The following is a 27319-nucleotide window of genomic DNA, read 5'->3' as shown; positions in this document are numbered from 1 at the left end:
GGATATGTTTACATCACAAACTATATGGTACATAGTTAAAATTAAGTTTCAATGGACGGTCAGACAACAAGGTTACAGAAAAAAAGAAAGTTGAATTATGTACATATTTTTGCTATTGTTATTCGTAAAGATACTTAATTACAATGTTTTTTAAAGAAAACTAAAAGGAAGTAAAGTGTAAAAATCACAAAAACGTACACTTTTGTTGATAAAATACTCAAAACAATTATATTTTTCTACATAAATAAATAAAAATACGATACATTACCGTATATCTTCTAATAAATCAGCATCTTGCTGGTGCTTGGATTGAAGTTTTGTAATTTGCTCATTGTGAATATTCCGTAAGTTTGAAACAGCTTTGGCCTAACAAAATATTGAAAAATTAATATTTGTAACATTACATATGTCTGAAGGTTACCTTGTTTTCACAAGTAGTCATTCAAATCAGTTTTGAATTTTTATTCTTTAATTAATACAAAATGGCATCACTAGTTTAATATATTTAGGAATAAAAATGTTTAAGGTTTTAACAATTTTTCATTTATGAACAAAAATAGACATGAATTTTCAAAAATGTTTCTACTAGCTTTTCACTATTATAAAATAGTTTTGGATACTAAAGTTGTAAGACTACTTAATATATTCTGTCATTTTATATTTTAAAGACATAAAAGTTCTAATAAGTGCTTACAAGCACTTATATTAATTTAAAACATACATTATAAAAATGAATAAGTTAGTTTGTAAACATATTTGATTATCACAATTACTTCAATATCATGTTATGGTGCATCCATATTTAATATATTCTTTAATTAACTGTTATAATCAACTTTCCATTTATTGAATCCTTTTACACTATAACAGTTCATATTTTTATTATGGCAGCTCGTTATTATTTTAAAATTAAGTATGTATAAAAAAAAATCCAATATACCTATGTTTCGTTTAAACATTCAGTGAGTGTTTTAAGTTTGTGAACAGTAACGGACAGTTAAAGCAAGTTCAAAAACAGTGACAGTATTAAAAACACGAAAATGAAATGGGCAGAAATCCTACTGCGTTTGACGTAGTGGTTATGAAAACAATTCTTGGAAAATCCTGCTCATTGAGTTTCAATTAATTGTATGTATTGTAAAAATAATATATTAATAAAAGGTTTTTAAATTAGATAACATACCCGATTTTATTAAAATGAAATGCGTACAAAATCACTCTCCGAGTATTACAACTAATTAATTTTAAACATATTACGTATCTAAATAGTCATATAGTTAAAATATTTTACTACACTATATCCTATAAAAAGAAGCCAATATCAGAAATGCTAGACTTGCTTATTTTACTCCGAGTGGGATTCAGTCACTTGAACTCTTACTCGGCATTCAGCATTAGCCTTATAAACCAGGGAGAATTCCTTCATTATTTATAGTAAGTTAAAAATAAAACTTATTTCTCTTATCATAGTTTGTATACTGCATTTTAACGATTCAAATATTTTATAGCAGCACGTATTCTAAACATACAAACCTTTCTAGGAGGTGGCTGCATTCTTGCTACTCTTCTCGGCACACTTTCTCACCTGATTACGTACAGCAAAATCACAAGAGACAGTTATCTTAACGCCATGATAGTTTCGATCTCCGTCGATATGTGTTTATGTTTAGTAGTGACATCTAGTGCTCAGTATTTCTATAATCTATTATCATAACTTAAGCATCGTTCCTCAAATAGCTAGTTTAGTTTACTTACTGCTTTCCCTTTAAGTTATTAACAAATTAATTTTCACCTATCAAACAAAACAATAAATACAGACAGCAGTAAAATCTTAACTAGTGTCGAACAGAAAAAGAAGAAACAAAGAAAGGTTAACTAACCCTTAAAATATTTAACATATTTTAAAAACACAATTAGCAATATTATTATATTTCTCTTCTCTACGTAATGCATAATAAGTAACTTTCAACATGTAGACAAACATTATTTTACTATTCTAAATTTGTTATGTTTTGTAACTACTTTTCAAGTAAATCAAGAAGTTGTTTCTTAATCGCCCCCCATTTTTTCAGTGTCACATTGATGCCTGATGCCGTCCTTTGTGACATATAAATTCAGCGATCCCCCCACATTAACCAAACATCAGTTCGTTTTAAACCTGGCATGGCCAGGTGGTTAAGGCACTCGACTCGTAATCCAAGGGTCGCGGGTTCGAATCCCGGTCGCACCAAACATACTCGCTCTTTCAGCCGTGAGGGCGGTATAATGTGACGGTCAATCCAACTATTCGTTTGTAAAAGAGTAGCACAAGAGTTGGCAATGGGTAGTGATGACTAGCTGCCTTCCCTCTAGTCTTACACTGCAAAATTAGGGACGGTTAGCGCAGATAGCCCTCGAGTAGCTTTGCGCAAAATTCAAAATAAACAAACAAATCAGTTCGTTTTATTATTAAATTACCGGCTATGCCCTGCGAGTTGGAGTCCTCTGTGAACGATCCAGTTGCACTACTGCGGTACGATTATACCTTTTCCCCGTTATTAAAGCACTAATACAGATGTCTTGTTTGTTTGTTGTTAAGCTACTCAATAAGCTTTTTGTACTTTGCCCATCACGGTTACACTACTAATAAATCCATACTTAATAAATCGACACATATGTTTCTCAACTAACTTCTACATTTATAAATAGCAGCGACTTTTATAAATTGACAAGTCAGTTTATACTTTTGGAGAAAGGGGGGAGGAGTTTGGTTTGAATTTCGAGCAAAGCTGCTCGAAGGCCGTCTGCACTAGCCGACTAACGAGTCTAACGAGTCGAGTGCCTTAACCACTTAGCCATGTCAGGCCAGGAGGAAAGAGCAACATTGTTAATAGGGCCACGAAGTTTGCAATAAATAGCTGTAGATACATTAAACTTTGTAAACTTATATTTACTGTCTCATACACATAAAGTAGAGTAGTATACAGTGCAAATGTCCTTCTTGTACATAATGGTGGTGTGACATTGATCAGGTTGTCCAAATGGACAATCAGTACGCTTTAAAAAAAAAAAGGCTCTTAGACATTTTTTAAAAAATGGATATACCTTATAAAACAATTTGTCAAATGTCACTACTCTTGACTTTATTTTACAAAAGCAAAAAAAAATCGAATTTCCGAGTAAAATTCTCGCGCACAACTGTGATACAATTAAGCCTTATAAGAAATGTAAATAGCCTTATTAGAAGGTATGGATAGTATATTCTTTTACTAGATAGCTTTGAATAATTTATATTTATTCAATTCATACGGTTATAAACTGCTTTAGAAGTTTACATTGTCTGAATGTATGTATTGTTTAGTGTTGTTTAATACACTTGGAATGAGTTACGCTCCAAACATTCTTTACATCTGATGCATTGAAAAAAATAAAGGGTACATTTTTTAAGATTTAATATTTATAAATATTTTAAGTAAAAAAACAACATTTTCCTAGATTGGATTAAAAAATATCCAGTAGCGTAATCCGTTGAATGTTGCAGTTTCTACCTCTAATAACTAAATGTAGTTACAATGTGGCAAAATCCACAATAGTAAAAATCGTTGCAAGGAGAAAATAATGAAGTGGTTCAAATGAAGCTTGACTAAGTGTAACTAGTATGCCCAGGCTATGAACCAAGAATTGTTGCAGAAACGCGCTTTTCAGTTTGAGGCTGTGGATAGGCTTAGAAAATGACGGTAAAATTCCACTCGTATTCATTCTGAAAGGTTTGTTTTGTTTTGGAATTTCGCACAAAGCTACTCGAGGGCTATCTGTGCTAGCCGTCCCTAATTTAGCAGTGTAAGACTAGTCATCACCACCCACCGCCAACTCTTTTACCAACGAATAGTGGGATTGATCGTAACATTATACACCCCCACGGCTGAGAGGGCGAGCATATTTAGCGCGAACCCGCGACCCTCGGATTACGAGTCGCACGCCTTACGCGCTTGGCCATGCCAGGCCCATTCTGAAAGGAGTAGCCCCAGTGTTAGTGACGGGTGCTGTTCAACAGTCGTCTGTCTTCCCTTTAGTCTTTAGTTCAAAATTAAGGACTGCTACGTGCTGATTTTAAACAAATAAACCGACGAAGTCTGTTCAAACAAAACGTTGACAACATATTTCCTTCACAGTTATTTTAATTTCTTTATATTTTCACCTGCTGTTATTTTCAAGTAGTTGAAGTCTCAAATAACATAATGAATTTTTTCCAGTGTTTATTGTTTTCTTTCTAAGTGAAAATTTCTCTTGCATAAGTATCTTTATTAACTTTTTCTGATATTTTAGTTTCTTCAATTACTTGACTGGCTGTAATGAAAGCTATTTCAAACGCAGGTACATTTGTATTTTCATTTAATGCCAAGGTGACAAATATACATTTTATGTTCAGTTTATTTTAGTGGCCAAAACAGCAGAGATGGACCAATAGATTCCATGTTGTCCCAAAACGTTATTAGGAATAACATATGTAATGCGGAATTCCTGTTAGAAGTTTTCAAATTACTTTATTTAATCACCTAAAATTATCTCCTCTACTAGTTTTATAATATACATCCAAGATTCGATTTGATATTTTTTGCAAGTTTTGTTTATTTCTTCCCGTTTTATATAAAATTAATTGACCTAATTTTCACTGATATAGATATTAAAGGGAAGATTTTGGAATACCAGCTTTAAACGATAGTAGAAATATATAAAACGGTTCTTGTTCTTTCAGTGGAAATCCTATATAATGGTATAACTGTACTCTGTCCACTTTATGTAATCGAATCCAGAATTTTAGCGTTATAAATCTCCAAACTTACCCGTGACCCAGTTGGGAATGAATAAGAAACAGAAATAATTAAAAAAGACAAAATTATCAACAATGGAATGTAAATTTTTACTCTGGCGACGAGAAGCATTTAAGCTATTAATACACTCAATATTCAACGCAATTATTGCATTTTTTATAGCAAATCTACATCAGGCTATGTGCTATGTTCACCGAGAGAATCCCTCATTTTATGGTTGTAAATCCATTAGGTTTATCACTGTAACAACGGGGTGACATTTATTATTGAAATGACTATGAATGTATCTCAATTTGAAATCAGATCAATTATGTTGTTCATAACACACAGAAAAAAACGTCCAAACAGATTATAAATAAATTAATTATACTGACACGAAGAATTTCTGGAAACTTTGCAGAAAAAACACTCTCCTATACAGTTATGAAACTGACAGGACCGCAGCATGCTAAATTTTTTTTTTTTATTGCCAAGCATGAAGATCAACTTTCGATGTCACTCTGCGATAACTAGATTGACAGCATGACTGCGAACCTGTTTTAAAGTAAAATACAACTTTGTATGCTTACGATTCTTGCGTAATGACTCATCTTTTTTACTTTTTGAAGGCATGACAAAAACATACACGGTTCGATTTCTAACAGACTGTGTTCACCTCTAAGTAAATCTGCTGAACATATGATCTCTACTTTATGGAAAAGCCAAAGCAAATACTTATTAAAAAGAGAGAGAAGGGGGAGTGATAAAACTGTATTTTAGAATATTCACACAAAAATTGCTCATGGGTTTCCTGCAGCCAAACGTCTATAATAAACTGATAGCAGGAAAGCAACTTGTCAATAGCACCCACTGCCGATTCTACGGCCTTAAAACAAAAAGTGTAGATCGTTTTTCTATTTTTAAACTTTGCAGTACACTGGTTGTTTTAAAACAAAGTCACATCGTGCTAGCTCATATCTACGCGTTGCAAATCTGTGAACTTACCACTGTCCCACCGCACAACTCACTTCGTAGAACCCATCGATTTAATCTGAAAGAGAAGTTACTATATCGTCATCAGTTCATGTCGCCGAATTAAGAATACTACAATGCCCCCCCGAAAGTGAAAAAGTTGTGCTTGTGTGTAGACGGCACAATTTACATATTAGGCTTATTTGTGTAAAGCAGTATTAAAAACATTGCATTCCGTTTCAACAGTTAGAATAGTGATTTTTTTCTCTTAATATTTTCAAAATATACCTTTTGTTTTTTTCTCTCTTCTTGCTATAAAATTAAATTTACCTCTGAATGAAGTATCTATAAATAAAAACGGGTAACGCACGTGCATGCGGAAAAGTTCGTTATACTTGTTTAAATTACACAAAAAGAAAATCAGGAGTAGGGAAGTGCGTGTAAAAACACCACACGCGAGTAGGGGAGTAGGTAATATTGCTCATTAGATACAGAGAGGTATCTTGAGGATGGATCTGTTATCCCATCTCAGCCAACAGAGTTTATATATTAAAGTTCTACGTATGATTTTTTTTTTTTTTTTTACAGTACGGTCGCCCTGTTGAGTTGCTGTATGTGATGTTTCTTATCAGACGAATTAGTCATTTCTCAATTGGACAATTCGACTCAAAGTGCCTTTTGTACTAGAGAATTGTTTGGGTTTCACGTGTTGTAAAAAAAAAAAGAAAAGAAAAGGTTTAACTCTTTTAGGTCTGACATCGCAGCCACAGAGGTCTCCTCAGGTCATCAGACTAGTCTAGGCAGGCTACTGAACTGTTCTAATTACTTCAAACATTCAGATTCACTTCTGTATTTTATAAATTTTGTGCACCTCCAAAAACAAAATACCACTACCAAAAAATACAATTTTATTGCACGAAGCAGAAGTTGCTCAGTTTACTGATTATCAACATCTTTAAACATAAATAAGAAAGTATACATTATGAAAATAAATACTCAAGCACAAATGTGTGTTAAAATTCTTTAATTGTAACATTGATTTTTATACAATTTATACATAAAGGAATATATGTGTGTATATATACACACACACTCCTACACACAAACAATGGAAGTAGCGTTTATGTTTTTTTATACATACGGGTTTTATTATATAGTATAAAACCAGTTCCGACTGTAAATTTGGCGCAAAAATAAATGTAGATGACAACGGATCCTACTCTGAACAATTTTAAATATTAAAGTATAAAGATTGGCTTAAAATGTTTTCGATTTTTTATATAGTTAAAATCTCCGTAAGTTCAACCAAATCCAAGCTTACAACCTGAGGTTCATACTTTATATCCTTTACTACACTTTTATATTTCACTTTTTCTTTGAATAACGTTTCAGATTGGAGAATTACAACTTTTAAACGTTATAACAGGTACAAGTTCAACGTATCACAAAATCTCATATATACATTTCTTATAACGTTCTATGTATATAATAAACATTACCAAAAAATGCAGTCAATAAACCCACCTATAATACTGGGCGAATTTATTTACCATTTTGACGTTTAAAATTTTCTGTTTTTAATTTAACAATAAGAATGTTAATTTTGTCATTCGATTTAACCTTCGTCTGCAAAATAGGCATCTGTGCACACCCAGAACTAGTTTTTCAGCATTTTAAGTTTTCCACATAAGATGGTGTTTCTCATACCTGCCAGAAATATGATTATGCACTTCATCAAGTAAAACAAAGGTTATTTGGTTATCTAGAAATACATAGGATAATGGGCCTTTTTTAAAAAATAAATAAATAAAAAAACATTTTTGAGCATCTATTTTTGCAGATAATAATAAAGAAGAATAAAATATTACACTGGACTATTTTTTAAAATAAAAAAAGTGTTAACAGAAAAAAAAACATTACCCTAATTTAATTGTCAGTTGGGCTGGGTGATATTTAGCCAGTATGTGAAAAGGTGCTTGGCTTCAAAATATAATATTTAATAAAAGGTAACAGAGACTACTGAACTCAGTTTGGTTTTGTTAGCTAGATATAATGAATTAATAATTACTTATTGTTAAAATACAATTTTTTTTTTATGCTGACACAGTTTCAAGTTTGCAAGTTCTATGTTCCTTGGGATTTCCTACTTAACCAACTTAATGCAACTCTTAATATTTGAAAACCATTCTCTTTAGCAATAGTCTGTAGATACATAGTATATATCACCAAATATGTAAATAAAATACAACTTTTCCTTTTAACACAACAATCCACAACATTAGTTTAATCAACGTGTGTGTGTGTGTGTGTGTATTTATTGTAAGCAGAGGAAAAATTCTGGAAAAAATAGCATTGTATGTGACAACGAATATATTTCTGCTGCTCACAGTAAATATATATGTATGTGTTTGTATACATAGTTATTGTGAGCAAAGGAAATATTTTGGTAAAACTAACATTGCACAGGGATATGTGTTGATAAATTGCATAGTGGATATTGATATATTCAACTCAAAATTCTAGTCTCAACCATATGAATGAAGCCCAGTTAGTAGACTAAAATTATACATCAAATTTAATCACAATATACTAAAGTAAGATCCCTGCCCAAAGACCAACACAAAACGAAACTTTGATGTAAAGTTTAGCTGACTGACAAACATTTTGCTTCCAGCACCCTAATATTTTGTATTTGTAACTGCTATTGACTGTTTAACACTGGCATATCTGCAACTTTTTAGTCTTAGTCTTCTCGGTACTAAATAAAACATATTAGGAAAATCTGTGAAAAAAAAAACTATTTCTTTCAATGTAGTATACATTCATTAACTTTAAAAAATTAAGTTACATATGAGCATAATCACAGAAAGATATTAGGCAAAACACAAAACCTAAACCTAATAGATATTACTGTAAACTAACCTTTTAATGTTTATTACAATACTTACTTGTCAAAGGATATTAGACTGCTCTACTTGTGCCACAGTTCATTAAAAAAAGGTACAAAACTGATTAAGTAAAAATTTCATTTAACAAATTTTAAAAAGCACTGTAATCCAGTGCACTTGACCTTTGCACTTAAAAAAACTGAAAATACATGTATTGTAACAGAAAGTTTCTTTACAGCTATTAACTTTTCAAATATACAAAATTCATACATTTTTTATTTTTACTTTCATTCAAACAGGATGAAATTTAAAATATGTTTACACAACTTAAAACAATGTAAGATTTCACAAATGCAAATATTTGGAAATTGGGTGATTTTGAGTTTTTGTATAATCTTGTGCTTGTAAAAGTTCTCACTAATTTTCAGCTAGCATCAGAAAACAGTCTATGCTAGCTTACCCCTGTGTCTGGTTTACATACATTCAAATTGGTTCTAAACCTCATTGAATACCTACTATTTGTACCATTTTCTTTGCTACCACAGTCTTTTGAGGCCATCCATATTGGATCAGAAAGTTGAATTCTCCTGTTGGAACGGAGGTTGTGATCAGTTCTTTTAGGTGGCGATTGCCAATCATTTTGTACAACTTTAAAGGCACCTGTACCTTCTCCAAAACTGGGATCTCTTTTCCACTGGCGAGAGTCACAAAAGGTTGGATCCTTGCGTAACTTGATGACTAGTCTCTTTGACTGGTTTTGATTTTCACCATTCAACAGCACAGAGTGGCTATTAAACTCCTGACTATTCTTCCAGTTTCTTGAAGTTCTGAATTTTTTTATAACCATCACTGGATGAAAAAATCTCTCTTTTTAAAGAGGAAACTTTTGAGAGAGGTGAAATAGGAGAGTTTCCTCTTATATTCTCAGAGATGTCGTTCTTGTTTCCTGATTTGGATTTCTTGGGGATTCGATATCCGCTTAATGAGCCCTTAGAAGCATTTGAGTTTGCAAAGATGGATTCACAAATTTTTGTACTTTCTTCTCTTAGTCTTTCTTTACTGGATGAATTATCTAAACTAGACTGTGTACATATGAGTAATTTATCATCTCTTTTTGAGGTTTTTGATAAAACTGGAGACTTCTGTAAATTTTTCAAATGTAGTAGAGATTTTTCTGTACCTTTGGATAAAGGAGCTGGTGTTTTTAAAACCTGGTCAGTTTTGTCAAGCGTTACATCAACCTCCTTTAATATATCTAAAGAAAAAGACCTGTTAATATATTTCACATTTACAATGTCACTTTTAGTGTCTTTGATGTTTTCTATCACAGGCAAGTGGTCAACTAATTTTTCTATATGATTTTCTCCTAAAGAACCAAACTCTGACACTGATTTATTGACTTCTTCCTTCCCTCCTAGTCCTTTTGTGTTTGAAACAAGTGTTTCACTTCCATTTTCTACAGAACAGGACTCCATATCTTGATCCGACTGTCTTGTAGTAAGTGTAGTAACCAACACTTCAGATTTTCCATCTGATTTATTCAAAGATTCTTCTTTCTGAGGTATATTAACTAATTCTTTGATAGATACCTTTTCCTTGGCACTAACAGTCAATTTGTTTCTGCTGCCTTTCATCACTGCCTCACCTTCAAATTCCCCTTTACTAGCCTTCACTTTATCACCACTATTCAATTCCCCTTTATTAACTTTTACTTCCATCTCATCACTCAATTCTTTTTCACTAGTCATTAATTCACCCTCATCACCCAACTCCTTTCTACCAGCCTTTACTTCAGCTCCATTACCTAATTCCCCTTTACCAGCCTTTACTTCAGCTCCATTACCCAATTCCCCTTTACTGTTCTCTACTTCAGTCTCATCAGCCAACCCTCTTTTACTAGCCTTCACAACTGGCTCAGTAACAGTATCTCTTTTATTAACCAACTCTGCCTCACCATCAAGTCCTTTTTTATCAGCTATTTTCTCAACATTAATTTCTTTATTAAACTTCACTTCGCTCCCACAATCCCAATGTTTTTCAATATATGTTACCTCTGGTTCACCATCCAATTCCTTTTCACCAATGTTCACCTCTAACTCACCACTGCATTTCTTATCTTCCAATTTACTTTCACCACATTTTGTATTATTATTCACATTAAACATGCCAACTGACTCCTTTTTCTCATTTTCTTCCACTGAATCACAAGACTTCTTTTTACAGCTTTTTAATTCTAAATCATCACCAAATCCTCTGCAAAGATTTATATCTGATGCATGGATACTTTCTGAAGACAAGGAGAGAGACTCATCAACAAATGAGCTTGTATCCACAGTAATCATCTTGACTTCTGAAGTTTCAGGTAATTTTTTTAAATCAATTGATTCATGAGTTGCATCCATATCAATATCATTTTGAATCTTGGAGTCAAAAAAGGCAGATTCAGAAGATTTCTCAAGATTTTTACTTCCATTTAGAACTGAAGATAATCTCCTCTTTGATCGAGCATAGGTACCATTGAAGTACTGTTTTGCATATGGATTGGGAAGCCTATAGAAAGAGGGCTTTTCCTTTTTTTTCTTTGGAACTTTTTCAATATAAGTGTACTCTGCAGGATTTAGTTTTGCTAGCACAGCTAAAGTGTGAGGTACTAATTCTCTATCCCTTGAATAAATTTTATCATAGACAGATGATCCTTGATTAGCTGACATCACAGCTTCAATATCTTGGTTTGTCAGTTTGAGAGACTTGTTGGCTAGAGTTTTGGCTTGTGTCTGGAATATTTCCTCTCTTAGTTTCAGCCAGGAACGGAAAAGCTTCTCTCTCCTGATCACCATGTAGCACAGGTTTCTCACCTGAAAGAAAAGAATAAAACAATTAAAAAATTTTAAGATTTAAAGTATTTAGTAATGTGAGATTAGAAGCAAATCAAGAAATATATTTTACTATTTAAAAGCTATTTAAGTAACTGAACATTGAAGTTGTTAATGTTTTGGCTGCTGTACTAGGTCATCAGGAAATAACTGCAGACCTCAAAAACATTAAATCAGAAATATTTCACTTTTATTTTATCAGTTACACTTTGGTTAAGCAAACAAAAGTAGATTGGAAGCTGGATATTTGTTAAGATGCTTCTTTAATCTGAATTTGATATTCAAAATTGGACAATCCTATAATGAAAAAAATGAGTTAGAAGGAATAACTCCAGTGGTGGTTAATCAACAGTACCAGAAAAAATATATTTAAAGAGAATGGTTTTTTTTTTTAAATTGTGACACCAAAACATGACCAGATTTAACTGCAACCCACTATTATTCAATAATAATAAAAACTGTTTGGAATAATACAGCTTCTTTATTTATTTTTTCAGGTTCAGGAGCTAAATGTAATTTAGATTTTATTCCAATGTCTCTTGACAAATGAAGAAAGTAGTCCAGTACAAATAAATATCTTTCTTACTACAGATATGAATCTGTCTTGTTCAAATGCCTTAGCTTGAGTTTCATTACAATAAAATGTTTTTTCTCAGATTAGTCTGTTCTCTTTCTTTTTATATTTATGAGACCTGGCATTCTCTTATTTTTTCTTCAATTAAATAAGTACATATTTACATATCTAAAGCAGTATTTTTTAACTGGACAAAAATTCCATAAGAAATATTGATGAATCATAGAGATGCAATGTAAAATGAACATTTTCCACCTCAGATGTCCTGTGTTAAGATACATTCAACTGTGATAATGCAATGTAAAAGTCTTGTAGAAACTCTATGCTGAGAACTTTTCACCCACATTCTAACAAATTTTGCTTCAAGCATATGCACAAATATTGCTGCATCATTGTAACTTCAGCATTGTTAAGACTGAATTAATGACTGAAAGGGCAAATATAAAAAAATAATAAATCTGTGTAAATGTACAATCTTATGAGATCTAAGCCATTTAGCCAAGATATTTATGTTTTCATTTTATAATCAGCAGTTATTGTAGAATGAAAAAGGCATAGTTTATATCGATTTCCTAATTTTATTTGGTGCTTATGATGTCGGTCAAATCAATTGACCCCATACAGAGATTTATTAAGGAAAACAATATAAAATATAAAACCATCTGGGCATTATAAGGATTTCACATGTGCAGTTTGAAAATTTTCTGATGCATAAATATTTTTAATCTTAACAATGACAAAATGTACAAGAAAAACATGCTTAAACCTTAAAATTCATTAAATAAATGATATTTTGTATATGAAAACCTTATAATGTTTACTGACAATTTGCCACAGTTCATGAACATACACTTATTAATTTCAGAGTAACAAAAGTAAAACTATAACAAGCATGAAATGATCATTAGGTCATTTCCACGACCTAAGCCAGTACTGAAATAGTTAAGGAAAATCTCCAGTTAAGAAATAAAATCTTGATATATTTATGTATAAAATATATTGTTTTTCTTTAGTATAATAATTTTACTGTATACTGCATCATGAAGAAAAGCACAAACAAATTTCTATACTATCATACTATAAAGATAAACATAAGGGATGTTAACTCAGAAACATACACACAATCTATATATTAAAAAGTTCATATATTATAATTCAAGAATGAAAATGATCCATAACAATGAAAAAGGCACCAATATACAAAACGTGATAAGAATGAATTGAAAATCGAACATATACCCTTTCTAAGTCTTGTCGTAAGTGTACAAACATTCTCATACGAGCATACAGGCTGTCTTTTTGCTTCTTTCCCAGAATGTTAGATTCTTCTTCTTTTGGGGTAAGTAACGGCTTGTCAAACTGAGCCTAAAGTACAGTGAAGAAACCATATAATCCTTTCATTGCCTTTTGTAATGTTTTGCTGAGTGAAAATGGTCAGACAGCAAGAGTTGACTAACTGGTGTTTTGTTAGGAATATTTAAAGGTTCAGAAAACATTCAGACAGCATAAGATACTTTTAGTGTGTATGTGTTCAACCAGAATTGTTTGACAATATCTAAATAGTTATCACATTAAAACATTATTCACATGGAAAATTCAATATAATCTGTATGAAACCATTACTTTAAGGTTGCTGTATCAAAAAACACCACCAAAGCTTCATATACAGCAGCCACTTCTATACTGGAGCAGATCATAATGGTGGAGCACAGAGAGATTTTGGTTATTGGCTGCACTGCTTAATAAACTGTGCATAATACCCAGCATACAAGAGTGTTATATCAGAGTAAGTATGAAACATAAAATAAATGCTAACACTAATAATTGTAATGTTGAAAAGGAATACTAGTGTAACTTTAAATTAATCAATAATTTTATTAGAAATTAGTATTTATTTTCTAGTTGAAATGTTAATTGTACTCTGTTCTGTTTTGCTTTAATCATTATGTTTATTAGATATCTATTAATTAACAATTTTATGCAAAAAAAAAAAAAAGACTATGGTTGGTAACCTGTTTGTTGAATAAAACTTTTTAATTCAGCTAAAAATTCTTCAAACTAGCTGCAATAGGGTGCTCTTGCAATGCAAACTTACTGTATGTAGTTACATTAGTATCACATTTAGAATCAAATATAAATATTTTTGTTCTAAATAATGAATTTTGAAATTAACTATAAGTGTCACCATAAGTAAATTACTACCAAAGGTTGAACCTTCATTTAGTAACATTTTGTTACAGCCCTAAAATTTTTTTATTTCATTTAGAATTTCTAACCACAGTTATTTCATTATTGAAAATTCAGTAAATTCTGTAGCATATAACCTCTAACAAGAATCACCAACACAATACCTGATCAGTCCAAGCCTTTCTCATATTCTTCAATTAAACAAAAAATATTCAAAACATCAACATTCTCTTATTGAATATGGAAAAAAATTAGATTTCTTTCACAATAAAATGTTTAAATTTCATCTACAGATAAAGTCTGCTTACTTTTCTTTTCAGTTTCCAATACTGATAAACAAAATTCATAACTGTTGGATTGACTTGTAATTGTTCTGCTATCTCTTCAGTATTCACATAGTTGTAGAACTCTGATGACATCTGTTGAATTCTATTTTGAAAAATAACCATCATAACATATATATAAATAAAGCATTAAAATATTTATATCACTGAACAAGTAACTCAAAGTTTTACTATAAAGTATGAGTTTTTGTTTGACAAGGTCATATAAAGCAATATTTTAAAAATTTGAATGTGTGTAAAATTTACAAGCTACATGTGTATTCAACTTTAAATCCTCTTCAACTATTATTTTAGTTCAATATAACAGAACTATTTCTTTCTGGCTGAGACAGCGACAAACTATAAAGGTGTTAACTACTACTTTCTTCCACATGTGGACTACTGGCCAACACCAATAAGCTAACAAACACAGCTGCATCTTAACATGTATACAGACATAGTGATTGTAACAATAATATCACAATTTATTACTAAAAATCCAACAGTATGCTATGTACCTGTTTGAAGTCATGGGCAGATGTATTTTTCCAGAGTATTAAAACTATGAGAGTTTGAAACAGATAAGAAATACTCTGAAAAAAACATCAAATATGTTTATAAATCGTAATTTACATCTTCTCCCAGAAAATGTTAGCTCATACACACATACAAATAAGTTTGATTATATAAACGAGTCAATAATAACATTAAGTTCTAACAGTAACAACAACTCCGTATCTAAATGAGTGATGGTTTGTATTAAATTAATGGTACTGAGTCATTAATTTTTCCTCAAACAAGTGTTTGTTTGTTGACATTCACTCAAACATACTGAAGGGCCACCTGTGGATCAAATACAAGTTTCAACTCAAGCTTCATCTGCACCTGTTGCTCAATAAGTAACATTTTCCAATTAACAAAAAAGGGAAAACCCTAGAGTTTGTTGTGGGAATACCACCAGGAGGGTTATCATCATTCATGGCAGATGGTTATGGAGCTTAGGTAGTGACAGAATGGTAATATTTATAAACAAAATGAATTAAGAAGTGTAACACTGGAGTAAACATTATGGTAAACAAAGTTTTAATAAAATACTTCTGCAGGTCCTGGCATTTATGTAAACAATGAAGGTGACATTAGTTTGTCAAAAACATGTAAAACCCTCTTGGTGCTGAACAAAACTGAAACAGTATTAAGAATTACAGTTATTAAAATATGCTCTATCTTAAGAATTGCAGAAAGTATACTGTTGAGTTCTCTGCTGTTAATACTGTCATAATCTCTTGTTCCTGAGAGATGTATTTAATACATTATAATATAAAACATTAGCAAGTTTTTATTTTTAAATTAAATCACTATCAAAAAAAAACTTGCAAAAGTAAGGTTCATATTAGAGATAATCAGTGCAAAAATAATGTAATATTAAAACTGTTTAAGGGCTATAACACTATTCTCTACTTGTTTGTAGGTTAAAGCAGATGAAACAAAGAGGAATAATAATTAGATATTTTTGTATTTACATAATTTATGAATTTCAATATTATTAAAGAAAACTTTTAAGCAGTGTAAAAGTGTATGTTTACTGTAAGTGCAAAGTTCCACAATAACCTATCTGTGTTGTATCCACCATGAATATCAAAATCCAGTCTCTAGCAGTATAAGTCTTCAAATCCAGAGTAAAAGGATTAAAACATTTGTATTTATTACAACTAGTACTACACTGAATAACAAGTGCAAAACAAGAGACCTTTTGTGACACATAAATACCTGTTTAACTGGGATGAAATAATTTAACATGTTAATTATGGCCCATCTAGACCCGTGTTAAACACCATCCATGACAGTAATAATGTTTGTTAAGTATACATTTGTATTTTATAAAGCATTTACAGTTGTTCAAGCATCTCGTTATTGAATAGATGTCAGGTATAGAACTGTGTAATGACAAATTTGTTTTCAGCAAAATGAGACATTTTATTTCCAACAGCTACTTGTCTTTAACTAATATATATGGTGAAGCAGTCAGAAGAGGACATGATGAACGGAGAAACAATCTACATCATGTAGCTTACTCTAATGCTTTCTGCTTGTTATTTTGTCCAACTACTGACTCAACATCTGCTCTATGAATCAAAGGAATAGCAATCATTTTAACTAAGTTTATAATGTAACTATAATAATGTCAATTTTCTTCTGATACCAACTCATATCATCATAAACTTCTACTCACAACTTACTTTTGAATTGCTTTCAGGGTTTGTTTCTTAAATGTTTTCTAAGTAGATCAAACTTAAACAAGACCAAACTCATGAAGGAGTTGATGGTAAAAAAGAAAAATAAGTGATTAAAAATGGTTGGTTTAGCTGCATAATTGGCATTCTATCATAGAATGCTGACCTCTGCACTGAGTTCTATGTTAACATCCCCATACAGTTATATTAATTTTGACTAGGTTGAATAATATTTACATATTAACCAATAGAATTAAAGAAATAAACATTGAATCTCTGAACATGGAATACTAAAGTAAGTTCAGATTTGATTGAGGTTATTTACATTTATTAACTGTAAGCAAACTATTCAACTCTCTTACCTACAACTAAGATGCAAAATATAAAAAACAAAAACCAGTAACTACATAACAAGTTTGTAGGAAATCAAAAACAAAAGTAAATACTGATCTAATACATTATGGAAAAGTTTAAAATTACTTTTTCACTTTGGCTTGATCTTCACAAGTTATCTCATATTCTTTTTGTGGCTCCAGATATTTTTCATTCTTCTTTGGACTTTCATTTTGATCTTCTGAATCTGATGATAAGTTAGAATCCTTCTTCTGGCCATGCTTTAGACAGTAAGACTGAAAAAAGTATAAAACAATTATTTAAATTGTTTTTGTTTATTCATTAACTTTAACAATTAAGTTATAATAATGTAATCTATTTCAAGAAAACACCATTTTCCTTTTATCACATTTAACAAAACCCAGAAGTAAGCTAAGAAGCTCAAGTGTGTTAATATAGTCATTAATACCACAAACCACGGGTATATCAGTTATTTTTCAAAGTACTCAAAACTAACTGAAATCTTATAACTTCACAAATTAATGTGCTCTTTAAAATTATGGTAAAACATCTGTACAAACTAGAAAAATATATTTTGTACGTGGCTGGAACAGGAGTTTGAAACGTAATGTCTATCTACACAGTGAGAAACTGCACGTTTCTTAAAAGACCTGGACTATTTGAAATGAAATATTAGTCACTGAAAATGAAAATGTTGGAACATGTATTTATACAGATAAAGCTAGAAAACTAACAGATTCTGTACTCATGGTGAACCCAAAACAACATATTAATATCTCTTCAAAACACTAACAAGAACTTGAAACATGCAATTACTGTGAAATTAAATATACATGAGATGTTTTGATTGTCTGTAAAATTGTGTTAAATTTCCCAAAAGTCACAAATACTTAATAGAATAAAACTTGTAAAACTTTAACTGAAAAGTACAATAAGGATGAAACTAAATGATTCGTAGTTCCAACTGCAATGGGCTTGATGGTTGTTAGAATTGAACTGAACATGCAATTCAGTTAATACACAGATTAGATGAACAATATATGTAGTATGTAATACTTCTCTACTTGGTGAAAAAAAACAAACAAAACGCAATTCTGTTGTACCATGGCATTTAACTTTTATTACTATTTTCTTATTATTTAAAGTGTGTACTCAGAATCCATCTTTAACTATGAATACATGGGTAGGAACTATCTGTAAAAACTGTACTATAATTTCAAACTTACTAATGTATCTTTATAAAATTTAACAAGCTAAAAGTATGTTGCATCCAAAAAACCCAGATTTATTTGACAAAGTATTTCCACTAAAGATTCTTCTGTTAATTTACATAATGTTAACTGAAGGAATCTGAGTTAACCATGATTTTCATGATAAGAATAAAAATACTTTTCATCTTACATTTTATATTTCATTTGTAAAAAAATACAAACATAAATCAATAACATTTTTCCAGAATAACTGCAAATTGTGACAGACAACTGCAATGATTTAGCATAAAATAATTTATAATTTAGCTATCAGTCAATGTGTTTGTGGTTATTAAGTATCATTATTGATGTTTCATCAATGAAATAATCTTACAGTTTTTTATATTTCATTTGTAAAAAAAATACAAACATAAATCAATAACTTTTCTAGAATGGCTGCAAATTATAACAGATAATTGTAACGATTTAGTGTAAAAGACTCAGTTATCTAACCTTTTTAAATTTACTTGATTTTAATTTTATTACTTCAAATGCCTATTAGGCCCTTTCTAAGTATTTAAAAGCAATTAACCACATTTCAACCTTCCTAGGTCATTTTCAGGTTAAGAAAGAGGGAATTTGCAAGTGACTGTTGCCAGACATATTTTAGAGACGAGAGTATAAACAGGTATATACCCATTTATACTTTTGTCCCTAATGCATCAAGAAACACAAAATAACGTACAAAAGCAGCAATGTTCTACAACTATCACAATTATTTGGCTTTCTAACTATGCAACAGGATCAGTTAAAAATTCAGCTAATCTCATCAATGTGCTTCCCATAGGAATAAAGTGCAAATCAGAAGCAAAATATACAATTCCCTGTAATAAAAAAAAACATAACAGATCATTTGATAGATAATAATCTTGGCTTAATACTGGTTATAAAAATATAGTATTAAACATCAGAGAGAACTACTGTCAATTTGTTAAACACAGAATGCAGAGGGTGGACATGGCAAAACAGGTGTGATTTTCTATCTTACGGCTCTTTAACCAAATAAGATTGAAGTACATAAATATTATGCTTTATATGAGCAACGACAATATTATAACAAGATATTTACATTAAAGTTTGTACTTCTAGGAGTGATAATTAAATTAGAGAAGAAAGGACACCTGAGAATAAATGTCACAATTCTTAAACTAGTTGAAATTGAAGATGTTTTTCAATATTATATTATAATATTAAGAACTTAAGACTTACATACTACTAACATTTAGATTATTGGCCACATTTTAATGCCAAGTTCATTTGTATATTTTGATAATAAAGTACTTTAATTAAATTTTGAACATAATTCAGTAAAACATCATGACATGTACAGAAAAAGTAGCACATATGAGAAGAGCTATCGAAGCTAACAATGTAAAATAATCTTCATGATAATAATATTAATATAAATTAAAACTATTTATAATAAGTATAACGAATAACACAAATACTATTTGAAATTATCATAATGAAGTGTCAAGTGTATATAGAGAAATTTTTCTAGTTAAAAAATAATAAAATCTATAATTCAGATTTTATTTTTAAAAGAAAACTAAGTTTTTTTACTTTAAAGCAATTATTCTTTCTCACTTACTAACAGAGACAACAAACACGACATGGGGGAATATCATAATAAATCCAAGGAAAGTTGTCAAGAAGATAAGTTCCACTCTCAGTATAATGTATTTTTTAAATAAAATATAAAATATATTTCCCTTAGAATTTCTTATAACACATTATAAGCAGCAGTTTTTTTCCTTGTTATATTCTTTGTCATCACCCAATGGAATTTTGCAAAGATACATACAGACTAGATATAATAAATTATTAATTTCATATTTATTAGAAACTTGTTTCTTATCTTCACCATTTTTTAAATACAATTAATATAATTAAAATATGTATTTCATTTATAAAGATTAACTCAGCTTGGGTGCTCAACAAGATTAGTATTTACTGAACAGTAACAATATACCAAGTCACCTACATCCCAAATGACCTGCAAAGTGAGCAAGGATAATTTTACATTTAAAAAAAAAAATCTGCATACACAACTTCACTTAAACATACACTTAATATCATCAGTACAAGAAAAAAAACAACATTTGTAGCTTTGTGAAAGAAGCTGTGCCATATGAGAACCTTGAATATTTAAGATTAAACTGGATCTGTACATTATAAGGCAAAATCATACAACTTGTCAAGAATGCAAATCAAAGGCAGTTCTTAAAGATAATTAAGAATAGAAATCACTCACTCTAAGTTTTACTCCATCATCACCGTTCTCATCCTCAATAATTCCTCTCATATCAAGGTTATTTTTGAAGGCACAAGTGACATGGTAGGCAGTTTTACATGTTTTCACCTAAACATAAAAATAAGTAAAACACAAATAACTATCTAATATTAAACCTTAACACTGTAATAATTTTATTTCAATAGTATACTTAAAATAAAAGCAATAACAAGATAAATTTATACAGAGAGTTCAATTGCACACTTCCAATCTATGAATGTTGGATGGGCAAGATTAATTAAGAATTTGGTTAACTTGGTTTATCAGTTTACATATCAGAAATATATTTCTTTACTGAATTGCTTCATTATTTTACAAAATAAACCAGGTAAAAATAATAGTGCCAAACATTCTTTTTTACTTTTTTCAGCTTCTGATAAACTAAATAACAAACATAAAAAAACTACTAATGAAATGTTAACCAATGACAGAAATTTTTTACATAATAATACTTTTAATCTTTTGGTAGCATAAGCTTCCTTATTAACATTAAGGACAAAATTTTTTTTTAACTACTACAAAATCAAAATTTTATTTTTTGTTCTAAGACTTTAATTCCAATATTATTTGAGAATGTATGTGTTACATAAGTTAAAAAGTACCAATACGGCATTAAAGCAAAGCATTAAATATGGTCTGAGAATGTACGTGCTACATTAGTTAAAAAGTAACAAGACGGCATCAAAGCAAAGCATTAAAGATGGTCAAAATCTATACAAAAAAAGACAGCAAAATATTCACAAGTACAAGATATTTACAACACTTAGCTCCTAACAAGAAAATTTTAATGGATTCATTACATGCTTAGTATGCTGTTTTAATAAGAATATGATACAATTTCTCTAGGTGTCTACAAAACACATTTTCTCAATTTAAGTGTCCTGTGATGTAAACCAAATATTCAAATGTCATTATGCTATACAATAATGCTTAAAATCACATTTTGGTGCTATCAATATTTTGAAAACTAGTGAACATTTAAAAAAAATTTTAAATGTTAGACTGTGGTCTGATGCAATTGAAAATTAAGATTTTAATAGCATTTCTTGCTAAGATACCTAATTTGCATGCTATTAAAGTTAGGTTATCACAAGAGAGAAAATTAATTTTATAAACAACCAGAAAGATGTGTATCTTGGTCTATCTTAACCAAATTAACCACTAACAGAATACTCTACTTAAATGTCATGTTTATAATAATTTAATGTGGATTTCATATATTAATAACACAACTTCTATTTTTAGCACCCAGTAATCCCTTCTAGCACCTAAAAATTTGATAAATCACTTTAAGAAAAAAAAATTAGCATGAAAACAAAGCTGAATAAGTAACTTGACTTACTGAGCACTGTATACAAGCACCAACTCTTTCTCGGCACAGGGAACACACAAGAGACCACCTTCTCGGCTGTGAATGAAAGAAATGTTTCCACTATAAAACATCAAGTAAATAATACACTAGTGAGAATTTCCATTTCAATAACTACTAAAACATTTCATATAAAACCATGTTAATCCCTGTTTAAAAATTCTTTTAGATCTTCTTTGGGTTTCTTCTATTTTGGTATCACTGTAACTTATTCCCCTTATCATTTTACCATACAATTCTGTTTCATTTTATACATTAACCTAAAATGACAAACAAAGATTAAACATTACTGATCTATTTTAATACATTATCAAAAATTTTCAACATAAGAACTGTATTTCAACTTTTCACAACTAAAAAGCCCCAGTGACAAAATTTACAATAACTATGCAAGTACTACATTAATTTTATCATTTATCAAAACCTAAGATTATCCATTCAACTGATGATAATCACATAAAAGTACAGTATTTGTACAGAGGTTTGTGCTTAATATTAACTGGTATAACCTTAATACTTATATAAAGGTGACCATGAGCTTGAACAAATATCTGACCTAAACATTTTCAACAGTTTGTTTTGGTTTTCAATAACTACTTACATTCCCAGGAATCAAATTCCTGATTTTTTTGAGTTAGTTTGTAGACAACAATAAAGTTGTTTTATCCACAAAAATGTAAAGACTGGGCTTTAGGTGTATGCAAACTTAAAACCTTAATTACTGAAAATTACCAATCCAATTACTTCAATAGTGCTCTTTGTATACAAACGTGTTTCAGAAAGAAAACAATAAGTTAACAGAATTGATCTATTTGAAGTATCTACATACTTTACAGCTGACAAATTAAAACTTACAGAGATGTCCGAAATCTTGATAATTGGCTCCATCTTATCAACATTTCCTATACTGACCTCTGGTATCCATAAGGCACAGCTTACATGGGCCCATTTTCGACCACTCCTAGTAAAGAAAAATTAATGTATATACATGCACACATGTCATGAAATATTAAATATCACACACTTCTCTACTACATACTGAGTACTTCGTCAAGAAAATGTTCTTACTTTCATTCAACTGAGAAAACAAAAAATAATTTATAACTATACATGTACACACATACATACACTAAAGAACTTAAAGAATTATTTTTTTTAATGCTACAGTAATTGATAGGGTCTATATACACTCCATTAACATTTAACCAATTTTATTAAATTATTTATGCACCAAACTGCTTACGAATCCATAAATTTCTAGGGTGTCCTCTAGCTTTTTTTTTTTTTTTGCCAAGTTTAAATGTGATTGGCTAGAACAAAAGTTATACTTTTCACCAAAAATTAAGGTAAAATAAAAAGGTTTGAGCAGTAGTTTACAATTTCATGAGAAAGCTGTTAATCATAGTTCATACAGCAATGACCCAAGGCATTCAATGGAAAGTTCTGAAGACTTTGAAACAAACCAAAGAGATGGGAATTTTTTGACAGTTTCTTAGCACAATCTCATTTTATGCTAAATTATAAGTGTTTAAAAATTGTCAGGATTCATGTCACTAAATCAGATGAAAAAGATGCATACCAGTCTGTTATTGGACATGGCAGATGGTGTAGAGTGGCTTGAGCACATTAGGCTGTATTTGGTAGGTCAATTTCAGTCCAAAACCAGGCAACTTTGGGTATTTGTCTTCCAGTTCATGGTGGAAGGAGGGTCCCAACAGTCTTCACCTCAAGACTAGAAAGAAGAAAGGAAAAACAGTTTCCTTTCTGACAACCAATCCAGGGTATACGTGAAGACATAATAAACAACCAAAACCAGGCCACCAAGAACCCAACATCCAGATAATGATGTAAGAATGTTGTGGAATGCAAATGTGGTTGGAACCAAAATCCAGGCAGTGGTAGGATGGTGGGAAGCCATTCAGAAAAGGTGAACTTCATGTGGTGAATTTATCTAGTCCAAACCAATATTATAAGCTTTGATTTGAAGATTTGAGGATGTGCATATTTGGACAGGCACCACTTGTCACAGAACAGGATCTAGCAATGTAGTAAAGGGTCACTGTAAAGGTAAGAGATAAAGTGTGAACTTACCCTATCAAAACCTATATGAGACATGGAGAATGGCAATGAGTGGCAAGGAATAACCATATGAAAAAGAGATGACCAAATAATGTAGATAGTATGCAAAAAAAGTACAAAGTGTAGTCTACATGCCAGTCTGCACTATCCCTTCTAAAAAGTGATGAAAGTGAGCAGCCAAGGAAAAGATAAGATGATGGGCCTGATGAGATGAAACTTGGAGGATGTGATAAGGATCTTCGAACAATGCTGCATAAGCCAAAGAATTAAGTTAACAAGACCATTCAATAAGAGTTACAGGATAGAAATCCTAGATACAGGAGGAGTTCCATGAGATAAAAAGGAAAGAATGGGAATCACAAAAAAAAAAAACTAGGGGAGTACATGAAACCCAAAATGCCACACAGGACAAAGACAATGGCTGGGGTCAGAACAATAATACTGATGACAAGTAAATGGAAGGAAAATAGGTTTGAATGTCCTTTTCAAGTATTGCTGCTAATCTGAAATAAATAACATATAAATAATGATAAAGAATGCAGAAAACATCAACAGCAAACCACCTGACCTACAGCATTCAAAATCAAAGAAGAGTAAAAAAAGTCTTGAAGGAGAGATGGTAGAAATAGCAAGAGACCAAAGGCTCTAAAAGAGGAAGGGCAAGAGCATAAAGGATGAAGCAGACATAATAAACAAACAGAAGAAAAATGAAAGAAAAGGAAAACATATGGCAGAAATGGGAAAACAAAAAAGTATTAGATAGCACATTTTTATATCCAGCAATGGTAGAAACAGCTAAATCATTGTTGAAGAGCTAAGTTAAACAAAATCAGAAAGGTGGGAAACAGTGGGTTGGAAATGTAAGAAGCCATGATGCAAAGACCAGCAATAAAATATGTACTACTTATGCTGGTACAACCAATATGGAAGAAGAGTAAAAAGAATGAAAAGAGAAGGAAGGCTACTTGGGTAGAGTTTGGAAAACCTTGTTAAGGTCCAGACAAAACCTGTACATGAAGAGAGAGTGCAGGTATTGGGGTAAGGGGAAATGAAAGATGAAGGAATGAGGTTGCTCAACAAGTGATTGGGAAAGAAGAAGAGGTACACAGCAGAAGATGGGTGAAAGAGGTTCAAGAGTGAAAAACATGGTTGTGCAGGACAGAACAAGAGATGAGGAGGACTTAACACAGAAAAGTTTGAATAAGAGAGAGACAGAACACATGGAAGAAAGTGGATGATGGGACAAGCACACAGGAAGAGACTGGACCAATCTTGACTGAATATGTCCAGAGCCAAAGCTGAAGGATGCAGAACTGGAGACCAGGAGAAAGGAAGTTTGGTACTGAGATTGGTGTAAAAGACATCTAGAAGGGAGATACCCTGTTGGGAGCACAACCAAATGCACACTTGAGAAGCAAAATACTACTCCACCATTTGAGACTTGTTGGGACTAGAGATCTGATCTACTAAAAGATTTAAAGTATTAAAGATGTAACAAACAATGAAAATTAACTTGCTGAAATTGAGCCCAGAACAAGAGATTTATTGTTAAAAAACAAAGAGAATGAAACAAGGTGTCACCTTAGCAATTAATGTAAAAGACAACTGTCAAACTGTCCGAATGAATCTTCACTAAGTGCTCAAGTAACTATAAGCAGGAAAATTATCCAATACTATATAATCTGCCAGGAGTTATAACCAGAGACCAGCTATCATCTAAGAATCCAAGTATACTCCCCATCTTGTAAGAGAAGCATCTGTAAAAAGATAAAGACTAGGAATAGGAAGGAGAAAAAGGAATGGCAACTGAGATGTTGTCCCTGTTGAGTCACCAAGAAAAGTTCACTTGGAGAGTGGAAGAAAAATGGAAGAGTCCAAGGGATCCTGAACAAGTTTCCATTGATTATGCAACACTCACTGAATGAAATATGCATTAGCAAGACCAGTAAAGATGAATGAATCCAAAAGAGGCTCAATTCTACAAAGAGAAACACAAAAAAAAAAAAAAAATCTTGGCTTAGGAAACCAAGAGCTCCATATTTTTCAAACACAAAAGAGAAGACTGTATCCAACTGAGATGTGTTGACAAATACTACCAGATGAATAAGATACTGTGTAGAGTTGAAACATGCTTCTCCAGTGTGAAAAGCAATCTCAAATAAGCCATCTCTTGAATAAGAAAAGGAATTTGGTAGTGAGAGGCATGTTGGGAAGGTAAGCATCTGAAATGTTGACTCTGGTCATTCAAAAACATGGAGTGAATAATCATTTGAGGGTGAAAAAAAAAGACTCCATGGTAAAATATGGGAGGTTACTGAAGTGGTTGACACCTAAGAGATGAATAACCAAACAGACAGTGGAAAACCAAGAATAAAATCCAGGAGAATGGTGAAACATTTGTTCTATAACATTCTTCTTCATAGTGTCTCAAACTGCATCAGAGAAACACTGGCAGCAAAAAAGTAAATTCTGAGGAGGAGGGAAAGAAACAGTCCTTCTGCTAACACCTGAAGAACCCAACAATCTGTAGCAAAAGGATGCCACAGTTGAGTAAACCTGGCCAATTTTAAACCTACCATGCTGGAACCCAAAGAGTAGCCACTGACAATACTGGAATCTAAAGAAGTGATAAGAGGTCTGACAACTTGTAGCTGAAAAATTGGAAGGTGTAACCAATAGAGGCAAGAATACTGGAGAATTAGACACAGGAAAAGGAACAGGAGAGAAGTGGAGAAGATACAGAAATGTTGGTGAAAAGCCACCACCCAAGACATTCTCTAAAACATACTACTGCAAAAAATGATCCGGGGAAACATCGCACAGCTAAAAAGTATGCAAATACACATGTGAAAAAAGGGCACTCCTGCCAAGGAAATTCAAACAGCAAAGTACCCACATATGAAGGGACAAAGCATAAAAAATAAACATACCATGGATAGAAAATATGTACACTGTTGAAAACCCCTAGATGAATGGAGGAAAGGTTTAGAAAAGACATTTACTTGATAAGATTTTGTTAAATATTGGTAAGTAAGATTAGTACAATGTTTCAATCACATGAAAACCATTTTGCACAACTGAAACAAATCTTCAACATATTCAAAAACAATTTTTTTTAAGTTTATTAAAAATACTT

The 27319-nt window shown here is 31.2% G+C and overlaps 2 protein-coding genes across 2 annotated transcripts in view; both read right to left on the bottom strand.

Annotated features, from left to right (window-relative positions):
- LOC143228549 (protein nervous wreck-like) overlaps positions 1–1671 on the bottom strand; it is a 156385-nt gene extending 154714 nt beyond the window's left edge. The window contains exons 1-2 of the mRNA XM_076459792.1: positions 1534–1671; positions 269–366 (exon numbers count right to left, since the gene is read on the bottom strand). Coding sequence (XP_076315907.1) covers positions 269–366; positions 1534–1554 — 119 coding nt within the window. The 5' untranslated portion in view covers positions 1555–1671. The remainder of the gene's footprint in view (positions 1–268; positions 367–1533) is intronic.
- A 5215-nt stretch (positions 1672–6886) lies between these two features.
- The window catches only part of LOC143228548 (uncharacterized), a 45621-nt gene continuing 25188 nt past the window's right edge, over positions 6887–27319 (bottom strand). Inside the window, exons 11-17 of the mRNA XM_076459791.1 lie at positions 22960–23065; positions 22078–22143; positions 20697–20804; positions 17319–17467; positions 14593–14713; positions 13337–13462; positions 6887–11505 (exon numbers count right to left, since the gene is read on the bottom strand). Coding sequence (XP_076315906.1) covers positions 9454–11505; positions 13337–13462; positions 14593–14713; positions 17319–17467; positions 20697–20804; positions 22078–22143; positions 22960–23065 — 2728 coding nt within the window. The 3' untranslated portion in view covers positions 6887–9453. The remainder of the gene's footprint in view (positions 11506–13336; positions 13463–14592; positions 14714–17318; positions 17468–20696; positions 20805–22077; positions 22144–22959; positions 23066–27319) is intronic.

Source organism: Tachypleus tridentatus, chromosome 10 (genome assembly GCF_004210375.1).
Source record: "Tachypleus tridentatus isolate NWPU-2018 chromosome 10, ASM421037v1, whole genome shotgun sequence".
NCBI classification, from domain to species: domain Eukaryota; kingdom Metazoa; phylum Arthropoda; class Merostomata; order Xiphosura; family Limulidae; genus Tachypleus; species Tachypleus tridentatus.
Note: the sequence above shows the minus strand (reverse complement) of the source record. Positions and strands in the feature narration are given on the sequence as shown.